Source organism: Dendrobates tinctorius, unplaced genomic scaffold (assembly GCF_039654945.1).
Source record: "Dendrobates tinctorius isolate UK_male_01 unplaced genomic scaffold, ASM3965494v1 ptg000548l, whole genome shotgun sequence".
Lineage (NCBI taxonomy): Eukaryota > Metazoa > Chordata > Amphibia > Anura > Dendrobatidae > Dendrobates > Dendrobates tinctorius.
The window spans coordinates 673,742-693,321 of record NW_027362206.1 but is presented as its reverse complement, the minus strand read 5'-3'; the positions used below and the strand labels follow the sequence as shown (position 1 = coordinate 693,321).

Sequence of the window (19,580 nt, the reverse complement as noted above, 5' to 3'; positions counted from 1 at the left end):
TACTAACATGTAAGAAGGGACTGGATGCCTTTCTTGGAAAGTATAATATTACAGGGTATATACACTAGTTACCTTAATATTGCGTTGATCCAGGGAGCTAGTCTGATTGCCGTATGTGGAGTCGGGAAGGAATTTTTTTCCCCAATGTGAAGCTTACTGTTGCCACATGGGTTTTTTTTGCCTTCCTCTGGATCAACATGTTAGGGCAAGTTAGGATAGGATATGGGTTGAACTAGATGGACTTAAAGTCTCCCTTCAACCTTAATAACTATGTTACTATAATAATAATAATAATACATTTTATTTCTATAGCGCCGACATATTCCGCAGCACTTTACATTTCGGAGGGGACTTGTACAGATAATAGACATTACAGCATAACAATAATCACATAGATCATAACAGATACCAAGAGGAGTGAGGGCCCTGCTCGCAAGCTTACAGTCTATGAGGAAAGAGGGAGACACGAAAGGTGGGTGGTAACAGTTGCCCTGATTGTATGGAACAGCCATAATATTAAGTGTGTAACAGTACAGACACAGAGGGCTAATGGATGCATAAAGCATGTGAGAACATGATACGGGGAACCTGGTTATGGTAAAACTTTTGGCTGTGCCACACAGGGATAGATTAGGTTAATGTGTTGAGGCGGTAGGCCAGGCTGAATAACTGCGTTTTCAGGGCACGCTTAAAATTGTAGGGATTGGGGACTAATTGTATTGACCTGGGAAATGCATTCCAAAGAATTGGAGCAGCACGTGTAAAGTCTTGGAGACGGGAGTGGGAGGTTCTGATTATTGAGGATGCTAACCTCAGGTCATCAGCAGAACAGAGGGCGCTGGTAGGGTGGTATACTGAAACAAGTGAGGAGATGTAGGGTGGTGCTGAGCCATGGAGAGCTTTGTGGGTGAGGGTAATAAGTTTGTACTGGATTCTGGAGTGGATGGGTAGCCAGTGTAAGGACTGGCACAAGGTAGAGGCATCGGTGTAACGATTGGCGAGGAATATGATCCTGGCAGCAGCATTCAAGACAGATTGGAGGGGGGAGAGTTTGGTAAGAGGGAGACCGATTAGAGGAGAGTTACAATAGTCGAGACGAGAATGAATAAGAGAAACAGTAAGAGTTTTTGCTTAGTCAAAAGTAAGAAAAGGTCGAATTCTAGAAATGTTTTTGAGGTGCAGATAACAAGAGCGAGCCAGTGATCGTATGTGGAGGACAAAGGAAAGCTCGGAGTCAAGTATGACCCCAAGACAGCGGGCATGTTGCTGGGGAGTAGTAGTGGAACCACACACAGAAATGGCAATGTTGGGTATAGGTACATTAGTTGAGGGAGGAAACACAAGGAGTTCAGTCTTTGACAGGTTCAGTTTCAGATATAGTGAGGACATGATGTTAGACACAGTGTTTAGACAATCGCCGGTGTTTTCTAGAAAGGCTGGCGTGATGTCAGGAGAAGAGGCATATAATTGGATGTCATCAGCATAGAGATGGTACTGGAAACCAAATCTACTGATTGTTTGACCATTAGGGGCAGTGTACAAGGAGAAGAGGAGGGTGCCTAGAACCGATCCTTGAGGAACCCCAACAGTAAGGGGAAGGTGAGAGGAGGAGGAACCGGCAAAAGATACAGTAAAGGAGCGGTCAGAGAGATAGGAGGAAAACCAGGAGAGAACGGTGTCCTTGAGGCCGATGGAATGGGGCATAGTGAGGAGGAGCTGATGATCCACAGTGTTGAATGCTGTAGAGAGATCCAAGAGAATTAGCATGGAGTAATGACCATTTGATTTAGCTGTTAGTAGATCATTACAGACTTTAGTGAGGGCAGTTTCAGTAGAGTGTAAAGAGCGGAAACCGGATTGGAGAGGGTCGAGAAGAGAGTTATCAGAGAGATAGCGGATCAGATGGGAGTGGACCAGGCGTTCCAGGAGTTTAGAGATGAAGGGAAGATTAGAGACAGGTCTATAGTTAGCGGCACAGTTTTGGTCAAGGGATGGTTTTTTAAGTAGTGGATGTATGATGGCATGCTTAAATGAGGAGGGAAAGATACCAGAAGAGAGCGAGAGGTTAAATATTTTAGTTAGGTGAGGGGTGACAGCAGGGGAAAGGGACTGGAGGAGATGTGACGGAAATGGGTCACTAGTGCAAGTGGTTGGGCGAGAAGATGCAAGGAGCCTGCTTACTTCTTCTGTGACTGGTTCAAAATCAGAGAGTGAGCTAGATGCAGTGGGGGAGGGAGGACAGTGCATGGTATGAGGTGATTGGGAGATAATGTCCTGTCGGATCTGGTCAATTTTTTCTTTGAACCAATTGGCCAGATCGTCAGCTCGAAGCTCTGTGGTTGGGGCCTGTACTCTTGGGTTGAGTAGAGAATGAAGTGTCAAAGAGACGTTTAGGGTTATTGGACAGTGAGGCGATGAGGGTGTTGAAATAGGTTTGTTTTGAGAGGTGAAGGGCAGTGTTGTATGTTCGAAGCATAAACTTATAATGGAGGAAATCTTCGGGTAGGTTGGATTTTCTCCACAGACGTTCGGCGCACCTGGAGCACCGCTGCAGGAAACGTGTTTGCAGGATGTGCCAGGGTTGTTGCCGTCTGTGTTGTGGTGTTCTATTTATAGGGGGTGCAAATTCATCCAGGGCACATTGAAGTGTTTCATTGTAATGCTTCAATGCAGAATCATGACATGAGAGGGAGGAGATAGGGGCCAATGAAGACTGCAAGTTCTTCATAAGTTTCTGGGTGTTAATGGCCTGTATGTTTCTATAAGTCTGGACAGTGGGGGTGACCTGAGCAGCCTGGCAGTTCTTGATAGAGAATGAAAGAAGGTTGTGGTCAGAGAGCGGGAGAGAGGAGTTTGCAAAATCATCCACTGCACAAAGCCGAGAGAAGACCAAGTCGAGGGAGTTCCCGTCTTCATGCGTTGGAGAATTAGTAAGCTGCAAAAGGCCAAACGAGGAGGTTAGAGATAAAAGGTGAGTAGCAGATGGTGAAAGCGGAAGAGCAATGGGGATATTGAAATATCCCATGATGAGGGTAGGGATGTCACAGGAGAGAATATGTGGAAGTCAAGTGGCAAAATGATCCAGGAACTGATGGGAGGGGCCGGGAGGACGATATACCACCGCCACTCGCATGGAGAAGGGGGTGTAGAGTCTGACGGCATGGACCTCAAAAGAAGGGAAGACAAGTGAGGGTACTTGAGGGATAACCTGAAAGGTACATTTTGGTGATAGGAGCAGACCAACGTCTCCACCTGCTCTATTGTCTGATCTTGGGGTATGAGAGAAGTGTAGTCCACCATATGAAAGAGTAGCAGCAGCGGTTGTGTTTGACTGCTGGATCCAGGTTTCAGTAAGAGCCAGAAGGTTAAGAGAATTAGAAAGGAAAAAGTCATAAATGAAGGCGAGTTTGTTACACACTGAGCGAGAATTCCAGAGGTCACAATTAAGAGAGACAGATGGCATGCAGGGAATATTAATAACATTAGAGGGGCTTCTGAGTGTTGCAGTTGGGGGGTTTGACTTTCTATAACATGGGGGACCAGGGTCGGGAGCAATGTCTCCTGCGACTAGGAGAAGGAGGATAGAATGAGTGAGCAGATGGTTAAGTGATTTGTGAGAGCGTCTCTGATGTTGAATGGTGGGACTGACTGGATCTGTGCTGTGTAGCAATGTGAAAAGAGCGTGAGTGCTATACATAGGAGAGGAAAGGAGTGAGGGGCCAATATGGATGGAGTGTAGAGAGTTAATGCCAGGGCGGTGGATGTGTGTGAATGCAGCAGCCAGGATATAAATTACACAAATGCATATGGTGAATATTTGTGGTAGTCCAAATGTACAGGGAATAGATTTATTTATTTGTCTTACCTGTCTCCTGCCCTGTCTAACTGCCATGTTATAACTGCCAGCGTACTTTGATACATGTACTTTGATTACATGTACATAAATGCATCCCCAGGCTAGCTCTGAATTTATGGAAGGCCAGTTCTAAGATCTTCCTTTTTTTCTCTCCTTACTCGTTAGCAATCAATCAAACTAAGTTAGGACAGCAGGACCCAATAAATGTATTTAGCAGATAAACAAGTGTCCAGGCCTACATGGATCATAAACCACTTTGAAAAGTTACTTGACCTCAATAGCATAAGGGGACAAGCAAGGTGAGTTGAAATAACTATATACCATTATATATGCTGCAAAGATGAATGATAGAGGTTGGGCACATGCAGGATTCAGTGAAGTTGCTGAAAATAGTTAAATACCATTATATATGTTGCAAAGATGAATGATACAAACACCAATAATACCACATACAAGGGAGAAATACGGCCACACCATGACCAGACCACATATTACCACCTCATAGTGACCGAATAATACCACATACAAAGGGTAAATACCGCCACACCATGACCAGACCACATATTACCACCTCATAGCAACTGAATAATACCGCAAACAAAGGGTAAATCCTGTCACACCATGACTAGAGATGGGTGAACCCGAACAGTAAAGTTCGGCATCCATACCGAACACCTACTGTTCGGGCACGAATACTGAATACGGACTTCACCAGGAAGTCCATGTTACTGTTCGTGTTCGGCTGCCCGAACACCAGGTGTTTGTCACGCTGTCATGTGCATGTCAGCACGGCAAACACCGCTTCTGATCGGCTGTGAAGTCATCCCTGCCGGTCAGAGAGCCGTGGTTCCCATGCTGTCAAAAGACAGCGTGACCGCTCAGCTGTGATCGGAGGTATAAAGCTCACTGGTGTCAGCGGATGGGACTACAGCTCCCATCATCCAACACCTCCTACCATTAATAACAGCGAGAGCAGGAGCGGCTGATGGGAGCATTCATTAGCCGGCTCCTGTGCTGTAAAGAAATAATTTTTTAAAAAAAACGGCGTGGGTTCCCCTGTATTTTTGATAACCAGCTAGGGAAAACTCACAGCTGGGGGCTGCAACCCTCAGCTGTCAACTTCAGCAAGGCTGGTTATCAAGAATAGAGGGGTCCGCATGCTGTTTTTTTAAATTATTTAAATAAATAATTTATAAAAATGACGTTGGGTCCCTGTCATTAACTGGGGCTGTCTGGTTGCCCCTAGTTCGGCAGGGATTTATTATATCCCACTTTCCACTTCCGGTTTGGACCTTGCAGCTCTCTGGCGCCCCCCTTACCCTCAGGTCAGTCAGGCAACTACACCTAGGATAAGTAGTCACCAGAAAGGCCGCCTTGCTATGTACTGGCTATTGGGCGAGTGCACAATAGCCAGTACATAGCAGGGAGGGCGGTATGTATATTCCCTGTCCCAGGCAAGAAATACACAATTAAAACCTCTGTTCCGTTCCTTCCAGAATCTACCAAATACCACAGAACACACTTTGCTGCCACCAGCTCCTAGTTCTGATATTAAAATCAATATTAGATCAGGAGCCAACCCAACAGTAGTGTGAATTTAGCACAGAGACGTGGCAGTAAGTTTATAGAGCTAAAACTTACTCCAAAAAGAATAGGCAGTATTTACAAAAGTACAAAGATGTTACAAAGAGAGACAGATAACAGTATATACAAGCAATGACAAAACAAAAGTGGATTAAGATATGAAACTTACAGTTATCAGTCAATGGTACGCCATGTGGAGGTGGGGGGAGGGGAAACATCCCAAATCATCAGGTCAAAATTCACTGCCTCTCATAGCTGATTCCTCGAGCAAGATGACAACTTCCTAATTGGGCTTCATAACCTTAAACTCTCTGTCCCATTACCTCACTGGGAGGGCGAAGCTAGGGAATGCACTCCCCTTTTGGAAGTTACTAGAACTCTGGTTGCGAGGCTCGTAGAGTGGCAGCAGGGCTATCACTTTTCTTATGAAATTAGCTTTCTATTGCTACCAAACACAAATTGTCTGCTGGCTAGGTGAAGGAAGGAACCCTTTTCTCAACTCCTGATGCCTGCCATGCATAAGTCAGAAAATGCCACTGTGGATAGCTTTCAGGATGCAGATTCCAAAAATATATTTGCCCTGCTTCCCTGCGTCATTAAATTTGATCTGACATGAAAAAAGAGACATCAGATTACCATGTGCTTTAGACAGATCAGATTACACTCAAAGAGTGGTCATAAATGGCTGCACATCCTGTTGGAAGAATGTCTCAAGTGGGGTACCACAGGGCTCTGTCCTGGGCCCTGTATTGTTCAACCTCTTTATCAACGATTTAGATGAAGGAATTGAGGGTAAACTGATTAAATTTGCTGATGACACAAAGCTAGGAGGGATAGCTAATACTAGAGAAGAGAGAGAGAGGATTCAAAAATATATAAATAAACTGGAGAAGTGGGCAGTAACTAACAGAATGGTTTTTAACAGGGAAAAATGCAAAGTACTACATCTGGGCAATAAAAATGAAAAAAGCATATACAAAATGGGAGGAATAGGGCTAAGCAACAGTACATGTGAAAAAGACTTGGGTATACTAATAGATCACAGACTGAATATGAGTCAAAAGTGTGATGCAGCAGCAAAAAAGGCAAATGCAATTCTTGGATGTATTAACAGAAGCATACAGTCTAGATCACGTGAAGTCATTATTTCCCTCTACTCCTCTTTGGTCAGACCTCATCTGGAATATTGTGTCCAGTTTTGGGCACCACATTTTAAAAAAGACATCAACAAACTGGAGCAAGTTCAGAAAAGAGCGACCAGAATGGTGACCGGTCTGCAAACCCTGTCTTATGAGGAAAGGTTGCAGGATTTGGGAATGTTTAGTTTGCAGAAGAGACGACTGAGAGGAGACTTAATAGCTGTCTACAAATATCTCAAGGGCTGTCACATTGTAGAAGGATCAACTTTATTCTCATTTGCACAAGGAAAGACTAGAAGCAATGGGATGAAACTGAATGGGAGGAGACATAGATTAGATATTAGAAAAAACTTTTTGACAGTTAATGATCAATGAGTGGAAAAGGCTGCCACGAGAGGTGGTGAGTTCTCCTTCAATAGAAGTCTTCAAACAGAGGCTGGACAGACATCTGTCTGGGATGATTTAGCGAATCCTGCTTTGAGCAGGAGGTTAGAACAGATGTCCCAGGAGGACCCTTCCACCTCTCCGATTCTATGATTCTATGATTCTATGATCTGTTTAATGCAATAAACCTGCCTAGCTGCTGGTCTCACATTACACAAAGCTGTAGCAGCCAGAGGAAGGGGAGAAGAGGAGAGGGGCCGCAGCTTCGTGCGGTGGAATGTCTGTGAGCTGTACCTGCATGTCATTCCCATACCAAGGAGATGCAACGAGCTCTGTATGTGTGACTAGAACAATAAACAAAAGTCTTCATATTTTGTGACAATCCCCCTCATTTTTGGCAACCAGCCTTGCTAAGGCTAGTTTTACACTTCAGATTTTTAAATCCGGCGGGCTGCGGCGAAAAGTTGTCAAACCAGATCCGGTAGAAGCCGTAGCCCGCTGGATCATCTGTTTTTGCCAGATACGGTGCAGGAGAGGGAGAGGAACAAAGAGTCTTCACGCATGCGCTCTGCAAAAAAGCGGTCCGGCGCTGTCAAAAAACGTTGCATACGGCGATAATGTAAGTCTATGGGAAAAAAGCCCGATCCGGTGGCAACAGGCGCTGGATCCGGTTTTTACATTTTTCGCCGCATTGCGCCTGATGGCCATGCGGCGTGTCCGGCTTTTGCCGGAAACGGCAAAAAATGCCTGTCCGGTGTCTGCTAAAAAACGTTGCATGCAACGATTTTTGACAGCACCGGACCGCTTTTTTGCAGAGCGCATGCGCGAAGACTCTTTCTCCCTCTCCCTCTTCTGCACCATATCCGGCAAAAACAGATGATCCGGCGGGCTGCGGCTTCTACCGGATCAGGCTTGACAACTTTTCGCCGCAGCCCGCCAGATTTAAAAATCTGAAGTGTGAAACTAGCCTAAAGCAGACAGCTGGATGCTGGTATTCTCAGGCTGGTAAGGAGCCATGGATATTGGCCACCCCCAGTCTAAAAATAGCCAGCAGCTGCCCAGAAAAGGCACATCTATTAGATGCACCAATTCTGGTGCTTTACCCTTGCCCTGTGGCAAGTGAGGTTCATATTCGTGGGGCTGATGTCAGTTTTGTATTGTCAGGTGACATCAAGCCCACGGATTACTATTGGAGAGGCATCTATGTGACATATATCCATTACTAATCCTATAGTTATATGGTAAATAAAGACACAGCAAGAATAAAGTATTTTATTAGAAATAAGACTAAACAGTTTTACTTTTTTATTTAAAAATAACAAACACAGTTATACTCACCTAACACCTAATTCCACTGAATTCCTCGTCTCCTGTAATACAACAAAAATAAAAACAATAATATCCCTCACCTATCCGTCGTTCTGTCCCACACCGTAATCCATGTCTGGGGGAAAAACAGTTTTCAACCTGGACGGTGCCAAGATTCGACCATCCAGGCTGAGAATCACAGCGCAGTGTCCATGACCGGCGGTGACGTCATCGAGGTTACCTCCGGTCACTGAGGCTGCGTTCCTTGCTGGGATGACCTGCGGGGACCTTTGTGAGATCCCCGCTAGCACCGTGAGTTTTTCTTCTGGTGCTAGCCGGGATCTCACCGAGGTCATGGCAGTTCATCCCGACAGGGAACGCAGCCTCAGTGATCAGAGGTAACCTCTATGACGACACCGCCGGTCACTGACTGTTCTGGTACCCAAACCACAACTTTTTGTAACTGTTCAGCCAGACCCAAACATCCAGGTGATCGCCTATCTCTATCTGGTGGCTGTCGGGCATGTGGTCAAGGGGCTGCTCCAGACGTCCTTGAATCCTCCAAGACTTGCAGGCCAACCTCTGTATATAACACTTCCTCCACTGCTTCTGGCTTCTCCACTTCATCTAGAACTTTCATTTGTGCCTCTAACCTCTCCCTTAATCAGACACGCGTTCTAGCAGTACAGGGAGAACCCCCCCACCTCTGTACTGCGCAGTCATGGCTCACCGCAATCAGACAGTGTTCAAATTAATATGCCTTGGAGATTGCAATCACACAGCTCAAGAGTTGTGGACAGCTATCCAGGCAGAGTTAGAGCTTCTGCTGTCTCCACTGAAACTGGAGCCAGGGAAGGCCGTGTGTAAGCCTTGCATGGCTCACGTCCTCAACCTGGTGGTACAACAATTTCTCCACCATTATCCCTGCCTGGAAGTGCTGCTGTAGAAAACACGGTCGCCGTGTGTTCACTTCTGATGATCGCACCCCCCGCAGGTCATCGACTTACATCGCTACAGAGATCTTTCGGCCTACCGGTTAACTGTTTGTTTTGCAATGTTCCAATGCGGCGGATTTCCACTCTGCACATGTTGTATCGACTGTGGTAGTAGCAATGAGCCCTGGTGCAGTATGTCCTTCTGCATAGCCTGGCCCAATGCAGTATGGTCGTGGTGCAAATCATGCTTTATAGAGTGGGCACAGATGAAGGACCTCTGCCCCATTCTGTACAGTTTTGAAATGGCTACTAAGATGGTTAGCGCTGACAATGCCATCATCAGTATCACTATTCCGGCCATCTACATGCTGGAGCACACTTTGAATAGTCTGCGTGAAGAGGTAGTGGAAGCAGAGGAGGATGTGGAAGGCATAACAGTATCTCTGAGTTATGGACTGTCATCGCACAGGCCAGTGCCATGAGAGAGTAGATTACAGCGATCAAGGGGGGCTCATGGTACCAGAAAAATTGTTAGTGAAGGTGCAGGAACAAACTGAGAAGAACGAGGAGGAAGAGATGATGGACGTGCAACAATCAGGCGATGAAGAGTATAATGATTCCCTCTCTGTTGTCCGTGGCTGGCGTGAGGGGATGGAGGAAGCAACCCTGAGTGTTACCCTGCCACCAACACACCATGGACTTGGACCACATGAAAGTGCCCGACACATGAGCGCCTTCTTGCTGTGCTATCTTTAACTGATGCCCGTGTTCTCCTTAGCTGTTGCATGAGGTATCGGGGCTTCGAGTAAAGAAGGCTTACATCGCTCCTTTAACCACCAGGTCTTCTTTGAAACTTCAATTCACAAGCTGGAAATGCTGGCCCAGAACCTGATACCTCATGCATAGCTGACTGCTGCTGTGCCATTAGCAAATTTATACTGTGGGTCAATTGATGAGACTTTTCATAGTGTCTGCCCCTAATTTTAGCTGTTTGGAAAGCTTTTTGTCACTCCTTAAGGTGTTGTGTATACTTTAGGTTTGGCCTACCATTGAACTTAATGGGTTTCGGGTACGTTCGTCAACCGGTTCGGAGAACGTCGGGGCGTTCAGTGAATCGAACTGAACCAAACCTTGAAACGTTCGCTCATCTCTAAACATTTTCCACACGGTTTCAATGTATATTTTGTGAAATCTAGTCATATGCATCTCCAGTATTTTTCATGCATGTTATTTCATTCCATTCCAGTGCAATTTTTTTTATCCTAAGTGAGGTCTGCAATGAAATGCAGGTTTTAGGAGGTTAGATATTGACTCCACCATGTTCTTGTCTAGCATTCATCAGCAATTTTTTGTTTTTTACTTTTTTTTAAAATATGTGTTCAGTCTGTCTTTTTCTGATTAAGATTGTTGATAAAATCATGGTATTTCAATGTTGATCCCCTGTTTTTGCATGCTTCTTTTTCATCTTTTTTAAACTCATTATGTTTTGGCCTTCATGAGGTTGATCACTTTTGTCTAAGGTGGTGCCCTCTGTTTCATGCTGTTTTCCATGGGTATGGTCATGGTTGCAACCTTTATGATTGTGATTGTTATGCCCCAGTGTCCATGATATAATTGTGTGGAAAGCTCCACAGTCTCTATGGCATCATTGTGTGGAGACTCCATGATCTCCATAGGTAGATGGCTCCATAGTCTCCATGATATCAGTGAGCAAAAAGTTTCATAGTCTCCCTGGTATCAGTGCGTGAAAGACTCCATAGCCTCCCTGATATCAGGGATGAAGGCTCTTCATGGTGTCAGTGGGAAGTAGGCTCCATATGATGGGTTGAAAGCTTCAACGTTTCCATGGTATCAGTGGGTGGATAGCTCCATAGTCTCCATGGTATCAATGGGTGGAAGGCTCTCTAGTCTTCATGGGGTCAGTGGTTGGTAGGCTCCATATTCTCTATGGTATTAGTGCGTAGAAGGATCTCTAGTCTCCTTGGTATCATTGGGTAGTATATGTTGTACAGTGTTATATGTTTTGTACTGTTATATATTTATTTTACTGTTATGTACATTTTTTATGAATCTTTGCTATTTCATTGTTTTAGTACCAGCTTCCATCCCACTAGTGCCTACCATAATTACCACCATGGAAGACAAAGATGATTATGGCTCTAGTGACGCCAGCCTAATGCCTTTGGTGACATTTCGTGGTGAGTACACCCCTTTCATGTGTTCATCTAGAAAATGTTTAGTTCTGATTAGAGAAAGACATCACTATTAATAGTGTGTATGGCATCAAAAGTCAGCTGATATCATCTCGGGAGTGTCGGTCTTGTTACATGTCCTGATAACCTGCCCATAAGCGCTCTGCTTATAGATACAGCTACATAGTCAATTTCTGCCCACAGACAAGAGTAAAAGTATGTATGAGTGCATATATACAGTTGTGCTCAAAGGTTTACATACCCTGGCAGAATTTTTGCTTTCTTGGCCTTTTTTTCAGATAATATGAATGATAACACCAAAACTTTTTCTCCACTCATGGTTAGTGGTTGGGGGAAGCCATTTATTGTCAGACTACTATGTTTTCTCTTTTTAAATCATAATGACAAACCAAAACATCCAAATGATCCTGTTCAAAAGTTCACATACCCTGGTGATTTTGGCCTGATAACATGCACAGAAGTTGACACAAATGGATGTGAATGGCTACTAAAGGTAACATCCTCACCTGTGACATGTTTGCGCTGTAATCAGTGTGTGTGCATAAAAGCTAAGTAAGTTTCTGGGATCCAGACAGACTCTTGCATCTTTAATCCAGCCACTGACATTTCTGGATTATGAGTTATGTGGAAAGCAAAATAATTGTCAACGGATCTACGGAAAAAGGTAGTTGAACTATATAAAACAGGAAAGGGATACAAAAAGATATCCAAGGAATTGATAATGCCAGTCAGCAGTGTTCAAACTGTGACTAACAAATGGAAAATCAGGGGTTCTTTAAAAACAAAACCACGGTCAGGTAGACCAACAAGAATTTCGTCCACAACTGCAAGGAAAATTGGTTGGGATGCACAGAAAAACCCACAAATTACATGAGCTGAAATGCAGGACTCTCTGAAAACTAGCGGTGTGACTGTTTCAAGATGCACAATAAGGAGGCACTTAAAGAAAAATGGGCTGCATGGTCGAGTCGCCAGAAGAAATCCATTACTGAGCTAATGCCACATAGTATTTCACCTACAATAAGCAAAACAGCACAGAGACAAGCCTCAAAACTTCTGGAACAAGGTAATTTGGAGTGATGAGACCAAAATTGATCTTTTTGGCCACAACCATAAACGTTATATTTGGTGAGAGATCAACAAGGCCCACGATGAAAGGAACACCATTCCTACTGTAAAGCACAGAGGTGGATCGCTGATGTTTTGGGGATGTGTAAGCGACAAAGTCACAGGAAACTTGGTAAAAGTTGAAGGAAAGATAAATGCAGCACATTATCAGCAAATACTGGAGGGAAATTTGCAATCATTATCCTGGAAGCTGCGCATGGGACGTACTTGGACGTTCCAACATGACAACGATCCAAAACACAAGGTCAAGTCAACCTGTCATTGCCTATAGCAGAACAACGTGAAGGTTCTGGAGTGGCCATCTCAGTCTCCACTCCTGACCTCAATATCATTGAGCCACTCCGGGGAGATCTCAAGCACACAGTTCATGCTAGAGAACCCAGGAAATTACAGGAACTGGAGGCTTTTTGCCAAGAAGAGTGGGCAGCTTTACCATCTGAAAAAATAAAGAACCTCATCCATAACCACCACAAAAGACTTCAAGCTGTCATTGATGTTAGAGGGGGCAATACACGGTATTAAGAAATGAGGTATGTGAACTTTTAATCAGGGTCATTTTGATGTTTTAGGTTGTCATTAAGATTTAAATAGAGAAACACAGTAGTTTGACAATAAATGGCTTCACCCAACCTCTAACCATGAGTGGAGAAAAAGTTTTGGTGTTATCGTTCATATTCTCTGAAAAAAGGCCAAGAATGCAAAAATTCTGCCGGGGTATGTAAACTTTTGAGCATATATATAAACTTCTTTCTGGTCTTTGTTGTCCTTTCTCATTCTCGGGTCCTCTACCAGAGCCCTGGGAGTTTAAGGGTTCTGCACAGGATCTTAGTTGCTCCCAGCATTGCGCTTTTCTGGACAGAGCTCAGATGTTGCTCCTGGGATCTGTTGTAGTCATTCTTCCAACTTAGGGGTCACTGCTCCAAGTGCTCCTATCCCCAATGGAATCACTGCTGCCTTCACCTTCCACATCTTCTCCAGTTCTCCATTGAGGCCCTGGTATTTCTCCAGCTTCTCTTAGTTCTTTCTGATGTTGCTGTCACTTGACACTGTCACACCTATTATCATTGCTGTCTTCTGATCTTTGTCTACTATGACAATGTCTGGTTGGTTAGCCAACACCCGCTTATCCGTCTGGATCTTGAAGTCCCCCAGGATTTTAGCCCTTTCATTTTCCACCACTTTCTCTGGTGTCTCCCACCTGGACTTAGGGGGACTTAGCCCATATACTGCACAGATGGTCCTGTATACAAATCCCGCTACTTTGTTGTGGCGTTCGGTATATGCGGTTCCTGCATTTTGCATCCTGCCACTATGTGTTGGACGGTTTCTGAGGTTCCTTTGCATAGTCTGCACCTTGGGTCTTGTCTTGTGTGGTGGATTCCTGCTTCTATGGATCTGGTGCTTAGTGCTTGCTCTTGTGCTGCTATGATTAGTGCCTCTGTGCTGTCTCGGAGTCCAGCTTTCTCCAGACCCCGAATACTGACTTCTCCAGGAAGTCCATATAACTGTTCAGGTTCAGCACCCCGAACATGAGCTGTTTCCTACGCTGTTATCTGTGTGACAACGCAAGAAACACTGGCGGTTCTAGTTGCCGGTAAGTTAGTTACCGCCACTCAGAGAGCTGATGTTCTTAAGCTGTAAGATTACAGTATGTGAGCCACAACTGTGACAAATGGTAAAAATATTACTGCCAGTCAAAGAAGTCAGCTGATGAGCGAGTACTAGTCTCATCAGCATAAGCCTGCTGTTGCTGATAGCAGTAAGAGCAGGTGAGGCTGATGAGAGTATTCGTCCGTTGGTGCCTGTGCTATAAATAAAAAAATGATGTGCGGGTCTCTTCTATTTTCGATAACCAGTGCAGGCAAAACCAACCTCTGTAACCCTTGGCTATCAGCTTTATCATGGCTGATTATTAAGAATAGAGGGGTCCCCACACCGTTTTTTTAATTTAATTAAATATTAAAAACTCATGTGTGGACTCTCCCCATTTTTTGACAACCAGCCAAGCTAAAGCAGACAGTTGGGGGCTAGTATTCTCAGACTGGTAAGGGGCCATGGAAATTGCCCCCTCTCCTGCCTAAAAATAGCAGCCTGCAGCCGCCCCAAAAAAAGCGAATCTATTAGATGCGCCAATTCTGGCGCTTTGCCTCCCACCTGCTGTAGTGCGATGGCAAGTGGGGCAATAGGTTTAGGGTTGATGTCAGCTGTTTTATGGCCGCTGACATCAAGCCCAGGTGTTAGTAATAGAGAGGCATCAATAAGATGCCCCCACTACTAATCCCGTAGTTAGACTTCAAAAATGACACAGCCAGAATAAAGTCCTATAATTGAAATAAAGACACTGACTCCTTTATTTGAGATAAAAATAAAAAACAAAGTTATACTCACTTTTAAATCTAATCAACTGAAGACCATATCATCTGTAAAAGACAGACAGAAAATAATAAACCACCATATTTCATACCTGTTTGATGTGAAGATAATTCTCCGATGCCCATACCAACTGTAATAGACAAAAAATAATAAACAACCATATTCCTCACCTGTCCGACGAGAAGATAATCCATATCTGTCCCATGAAGATCTGGATGATTTCGATAACGGTCACATGAGTGATGTGACTACTATCCACGCTGGCTGACTCACACTGAGACAGGAGTGTAATCTCATGCAGTATGCGCTACCATGAAAAAGCTGTAGTGAAACCTCCACCAGGGGGAGCTGGTGAGGGAAGAGATGTTACACACTAAGTAGCAAACACTGAGCAATAGCACAGGTGTGACAGGTAACGAGAGAGAATGGTCAGATGAACCGAGTCAGAAACTAGCAGGAGCAGACGTACCAGAAGGAGCAGCAATACACGTAGTCAAAATACCAAGCTGAGGGTCAGAAAGCCAAAACATGGGCACAGGGTCCAGAAACATGAGGCAAAATACGTGGTCGGGGTACAAGCTGGGAAGTCAAATGCCAAATCAAGTCAAATGAGAGGAAACGTAGGAGCAGAGACGAATACCAAGAGACGGGGTCAGAGATCAGTCCCGGTCATACACGTGGATAGTAGTCAGAGGCAGGAGGATCACCAAGGTACAAGGGTCAGAGGCTCTAAACTGGAAGCTTGAGCTATCACTAACACTGGTCAGCAGGTTGTAAGAGACAGAAATAGCCCAGTTAGCTCCAGAACGAGGCTGAGGAGCTTAACACCCGCATGCCCAGTCCAGAGTGAAGACAGCAGAAAATAAACTCCGGACTGGACCATGACAAAAGTTCTCCAGAGTTCATAGCTGATGAACCCCGGTCTCCTCACTTACAGCACCACTTGCTGCATGACAACTTTCTCATGGCAGCTCAGCGCTACACACTGTAGGAGCGTGATTACTGATGTGACTGCTCTTCAAATCATCGGATCTTCTTGGGACAAATAAAGGAGTCAGTGTCTTTATTTCAAATAAAGGATTTAATAAATGTCTATGGAAAAATCCAATCTGTTAGAAGATTTCATCCATTATGCTTAAAACATACAAATCTTCACCTCTCCAAACAAATCTATTTCAACACCCTGATTACCTCTCTATTCAACAATCCTAAATTTCTCTTTGAAACTTTTCATTTCCTCTTCAATCCTAGAGTGTAGACCCCAACCACTGACCTCAGTGCTGACGGTCTGGCCATTGTTTCAAAGAAAAAAATAATGTAATGCTAGAGTTGGAAGGGAGTTACTAAATCATCCCAGACAGATGTCTGTCCAGCCTCTCTTTGAAGACTTCCATTGAAAGAGAATTCACCACCTATGGTGGCAGCCTGTTCCACTTATTGATCACCCTCACTATCAAAAAGATTTTTCTAATATCTAATCTGTGTCTCCTCCCATTCAGTTTCATCCCATTGCTTCTAGTCTTTCCTTGTGCAAATGAGAATAATGATGATCCCTCTACACTGTGACAGCCCTTCACATATTTGTTGACAGCTATTGTCTACTCTTAGCCTTCTTTTTTGCAAGCTAAACATTCTCAGATCCTTTAACCATTTCTCACAGGACATACTTTACAGTCTGCTCACTTGCTCTAGTTTTTTAATGTCTTTTTTAAAATGTGGTGCCCAGAAGGGAACGCGATATTCCAGTTGAGGCCTGTCCAAGGAAGAACACAGGGGGATAATTAATTCATGTGATCTATACTTAATGCTTCTCTTAACTAGAACTGTGTTTGCCTTTTTTGATGCTTCATCACGCTGTTGACCATATCTGACAGGAAATTCTCTCCCAATCCCCTCATTCCATGCACTGTCCTCCCTCCCACACTGCATTTATCTCACTTTCTGTCTTTGAACCAGTCACAGAAGAAGAAGTGATCAGGATCCTTGCATCTTCTCACCCTACTACTTACACCAGTGACCCTATTCCATCACATCTCCTCCAGTCCCTTTCCCCTGATGTCACCACTCACCTAACAAAAATATTCAACCTCTCTCTCCCATCTGGTATCTTTCCCTCCTCATTTAAACATGCCAGTGTAACTGGGATGTAGTGACGGACAGGAAGCAGAGCAAGGGTTAACAACTTTAATAACAGGGGAATACTAGACACAGGTAGGTTAACAGTAAAATGAGGGAATAAACTGTTCAGTTTTGCAAAGGATAGGCAGAGTTCAAGAATAAAGGATCAGGTAACAGCAGTTCTTGTGAAACACTTGTGTCAGAAGTTCCTCAAACTGTGTCTACTGCTGGGAAGTCAATGACGCCGGCAACGGCTGGTGCGGTGTCTTTTCCAAAGGGTTCTTGTTGGCATGAATGCCCCATCTTCTGGCGGCAGCGGTCCGCCTTTGGTACCTTTCGCTGAGCCTAGTCCATATGCTACAGTGGCTGAAAAGGGTGCAAACTACAGTACTGTATGAGCCCAACGTGGCTCAGCAGATATAAATTGGCAAACCTCAGGGTAAAAGTGTCAGTCCCATACCTGGTCCCGCTAATGTGGCACATGCGCTGTACTAATGGGCACAAAGCGTTTGGCACCTTGTTCTCTGTAGTCACCGGCACACTGCACCTCTGTTTGTCACTGGGCACACACTGCACGTTCCTCTCCCTCTCTGGTGGCGGGAGACGGCGGACATTGGCCTGCACGATGCTGGTGCTCCCAGGACACTCCTCTCCCTGACTGCGGCTAAACACGCAGCTTCCCTCTAAAATGTAAAGTGCTGCAGAATATATTGGCACTATAGAAATTATATTATTATTCTTAGCTTTAGTAAAGTGGCACGGTGGGTTGTCAGATGGTTCCCAGACCTCACTTTTTGGGAGAGGGGGAGAGTATGTAGCAATGCCAGGTAGGCTAAGGTTGAATCCTAGCTCTGCAGGCTCTGATTAGGTGTACCTGGCTAGCTCTGCATATAAATAGGCTCGGTGCCTACCCTACAGAATGAATCTCTAATGTCCTCGTCACACATAGCGATGCACCAGCGATCCCGACAACGATATGACCTGATCAGGATCACTGGTGTGTCGCTACATGATCGCTGGTGAGCTGCCAAACAGCCAGTTCTCAGCAGTGATCAGGACAGCGACGACGCGGGTAACAAGCGCGCATGTCGCTTAGTTACCCACTGTGTACCTTGGATACCAGCTCCCTGCACCTGCACACTGGTAACTAAGGTACACAGCGGGTAACTAAGTGACGCGCGCCCTTAGTTACCCGCGGTTTACAATAGAAACCAGCGTCCAGCTCGCTGATCGCTGGTCTCCCGCCTGTCACCAGCGGGAGACCAACGATCAAAAAAATGTCCAGGCCATTCGAGTATGAACAGCGGCAGGGGGGCTGGATGCAGATAGGTGCCACACACAGCGATCTCGCTGGTGAGATCGCTGTTGCGTCACAAAACTTGTGACTCTGCAGCGATCTCGCTAGCGATCTCGCTGTGTGTGACGGGGGCTTAAAACCTGTATGACCCGGTGATCGGCCAGTATCTGTATATATACAAGTATGATCCGGGCACCGGCCAGTATCTGTATATGTACATGTATGATCCGGGCACCGGCCAGTATCTGTATATGTACATGAATGATCCGGTCACCGGCCAGTATCTGTATATGTACATGTATGATACGGTCACCGGCCAGTATCTGTATATGTACATGAATGATCCGGTCACCGGCCAGTATCTGTATATGTACATGTATGATACGGTCACCGGCCAGTATCTGTATATGTACATGTATGATCCGGGCACCGGCCAGTATCTGTATATGTACATGTATGATCCGGACACCGGCCAGTATCTGTATATGTACATGTATGATACGGTCACTGGCCAGTATCTGTATATGTACATGTATGATACTGTCACCGGCCAGTATCTGTATATGTACATGTATGATACTGTCACCGGCCAGTATCTGTATATGTACATGTATGATCCGTGCACCGGCCAGTATCTGTATATGTACATGAATGATACTGTCACCGGCCAGTATCTGTATATGTACATGTATGATACTGTCACCGGCCAGTATCTGTGTATGTACATGTATGATCCGTGCACCGGCCAGTATCTGTATATGTACATGAATGATACTGTCACCGGCCAGTATCTGTATATGTACATGTATGATCCGGACACCGGCCAGTATCTGTATATGTACATGTATGATACGGTCACTGGCCAGTATCTGTATATGTACATGTATGATACTGTCACCGGCCAGTATCTGTATATGTACATGTATGATACTGTCACCGGCCAGTATCTGTATATGTACATGTATGATCCGTGCACCGGCCAGTATCTGTATATGTACATGTATGATACTGTCACCGGCCAGTATCTGTGTATGTACATGTATGATCCGGACACCGGCCAGTATCTGTATATGTACATGTATGATCCAGTCACCGGCCAGTATCTGTATATGTACATGTATGATCCAGTCACCGGCCAGTATCTGTATATGTACATGAATGATCCGGTCACCAAGCCATTATCTGTGTATATGTACATGTATGATCCGGTCACCAAGCCAGTATCTGTATATGTACATGTATGAT

General features: G+C 44.9%; 1 protein-coding gene across 2 annotated transcripts in view; it reads left to right on the top strand.

Annotated features, from left to right (window-relative positions):
* The window catches only part of LOC141078375 (T-cell differentiation antigen CD6-like), a 199,385-nt gene that overhangs the window by 102,635 nt on the left and 77,170 nt on the right, over positions 1-19,580 (top strand). For both annotated transcript variants that reach the window (XM_073565123.1, XM_073565122.1), the window contains exon 9: positions 11,300-11,404. In XM_073565123.1, the coding sequence (XP_073421224.1) occupies positions 11,300-11,404 (105 nt within the window). The remainder of the gene's footprint in view (positions 1-11,299; positions 11,405-19,580) is intronic.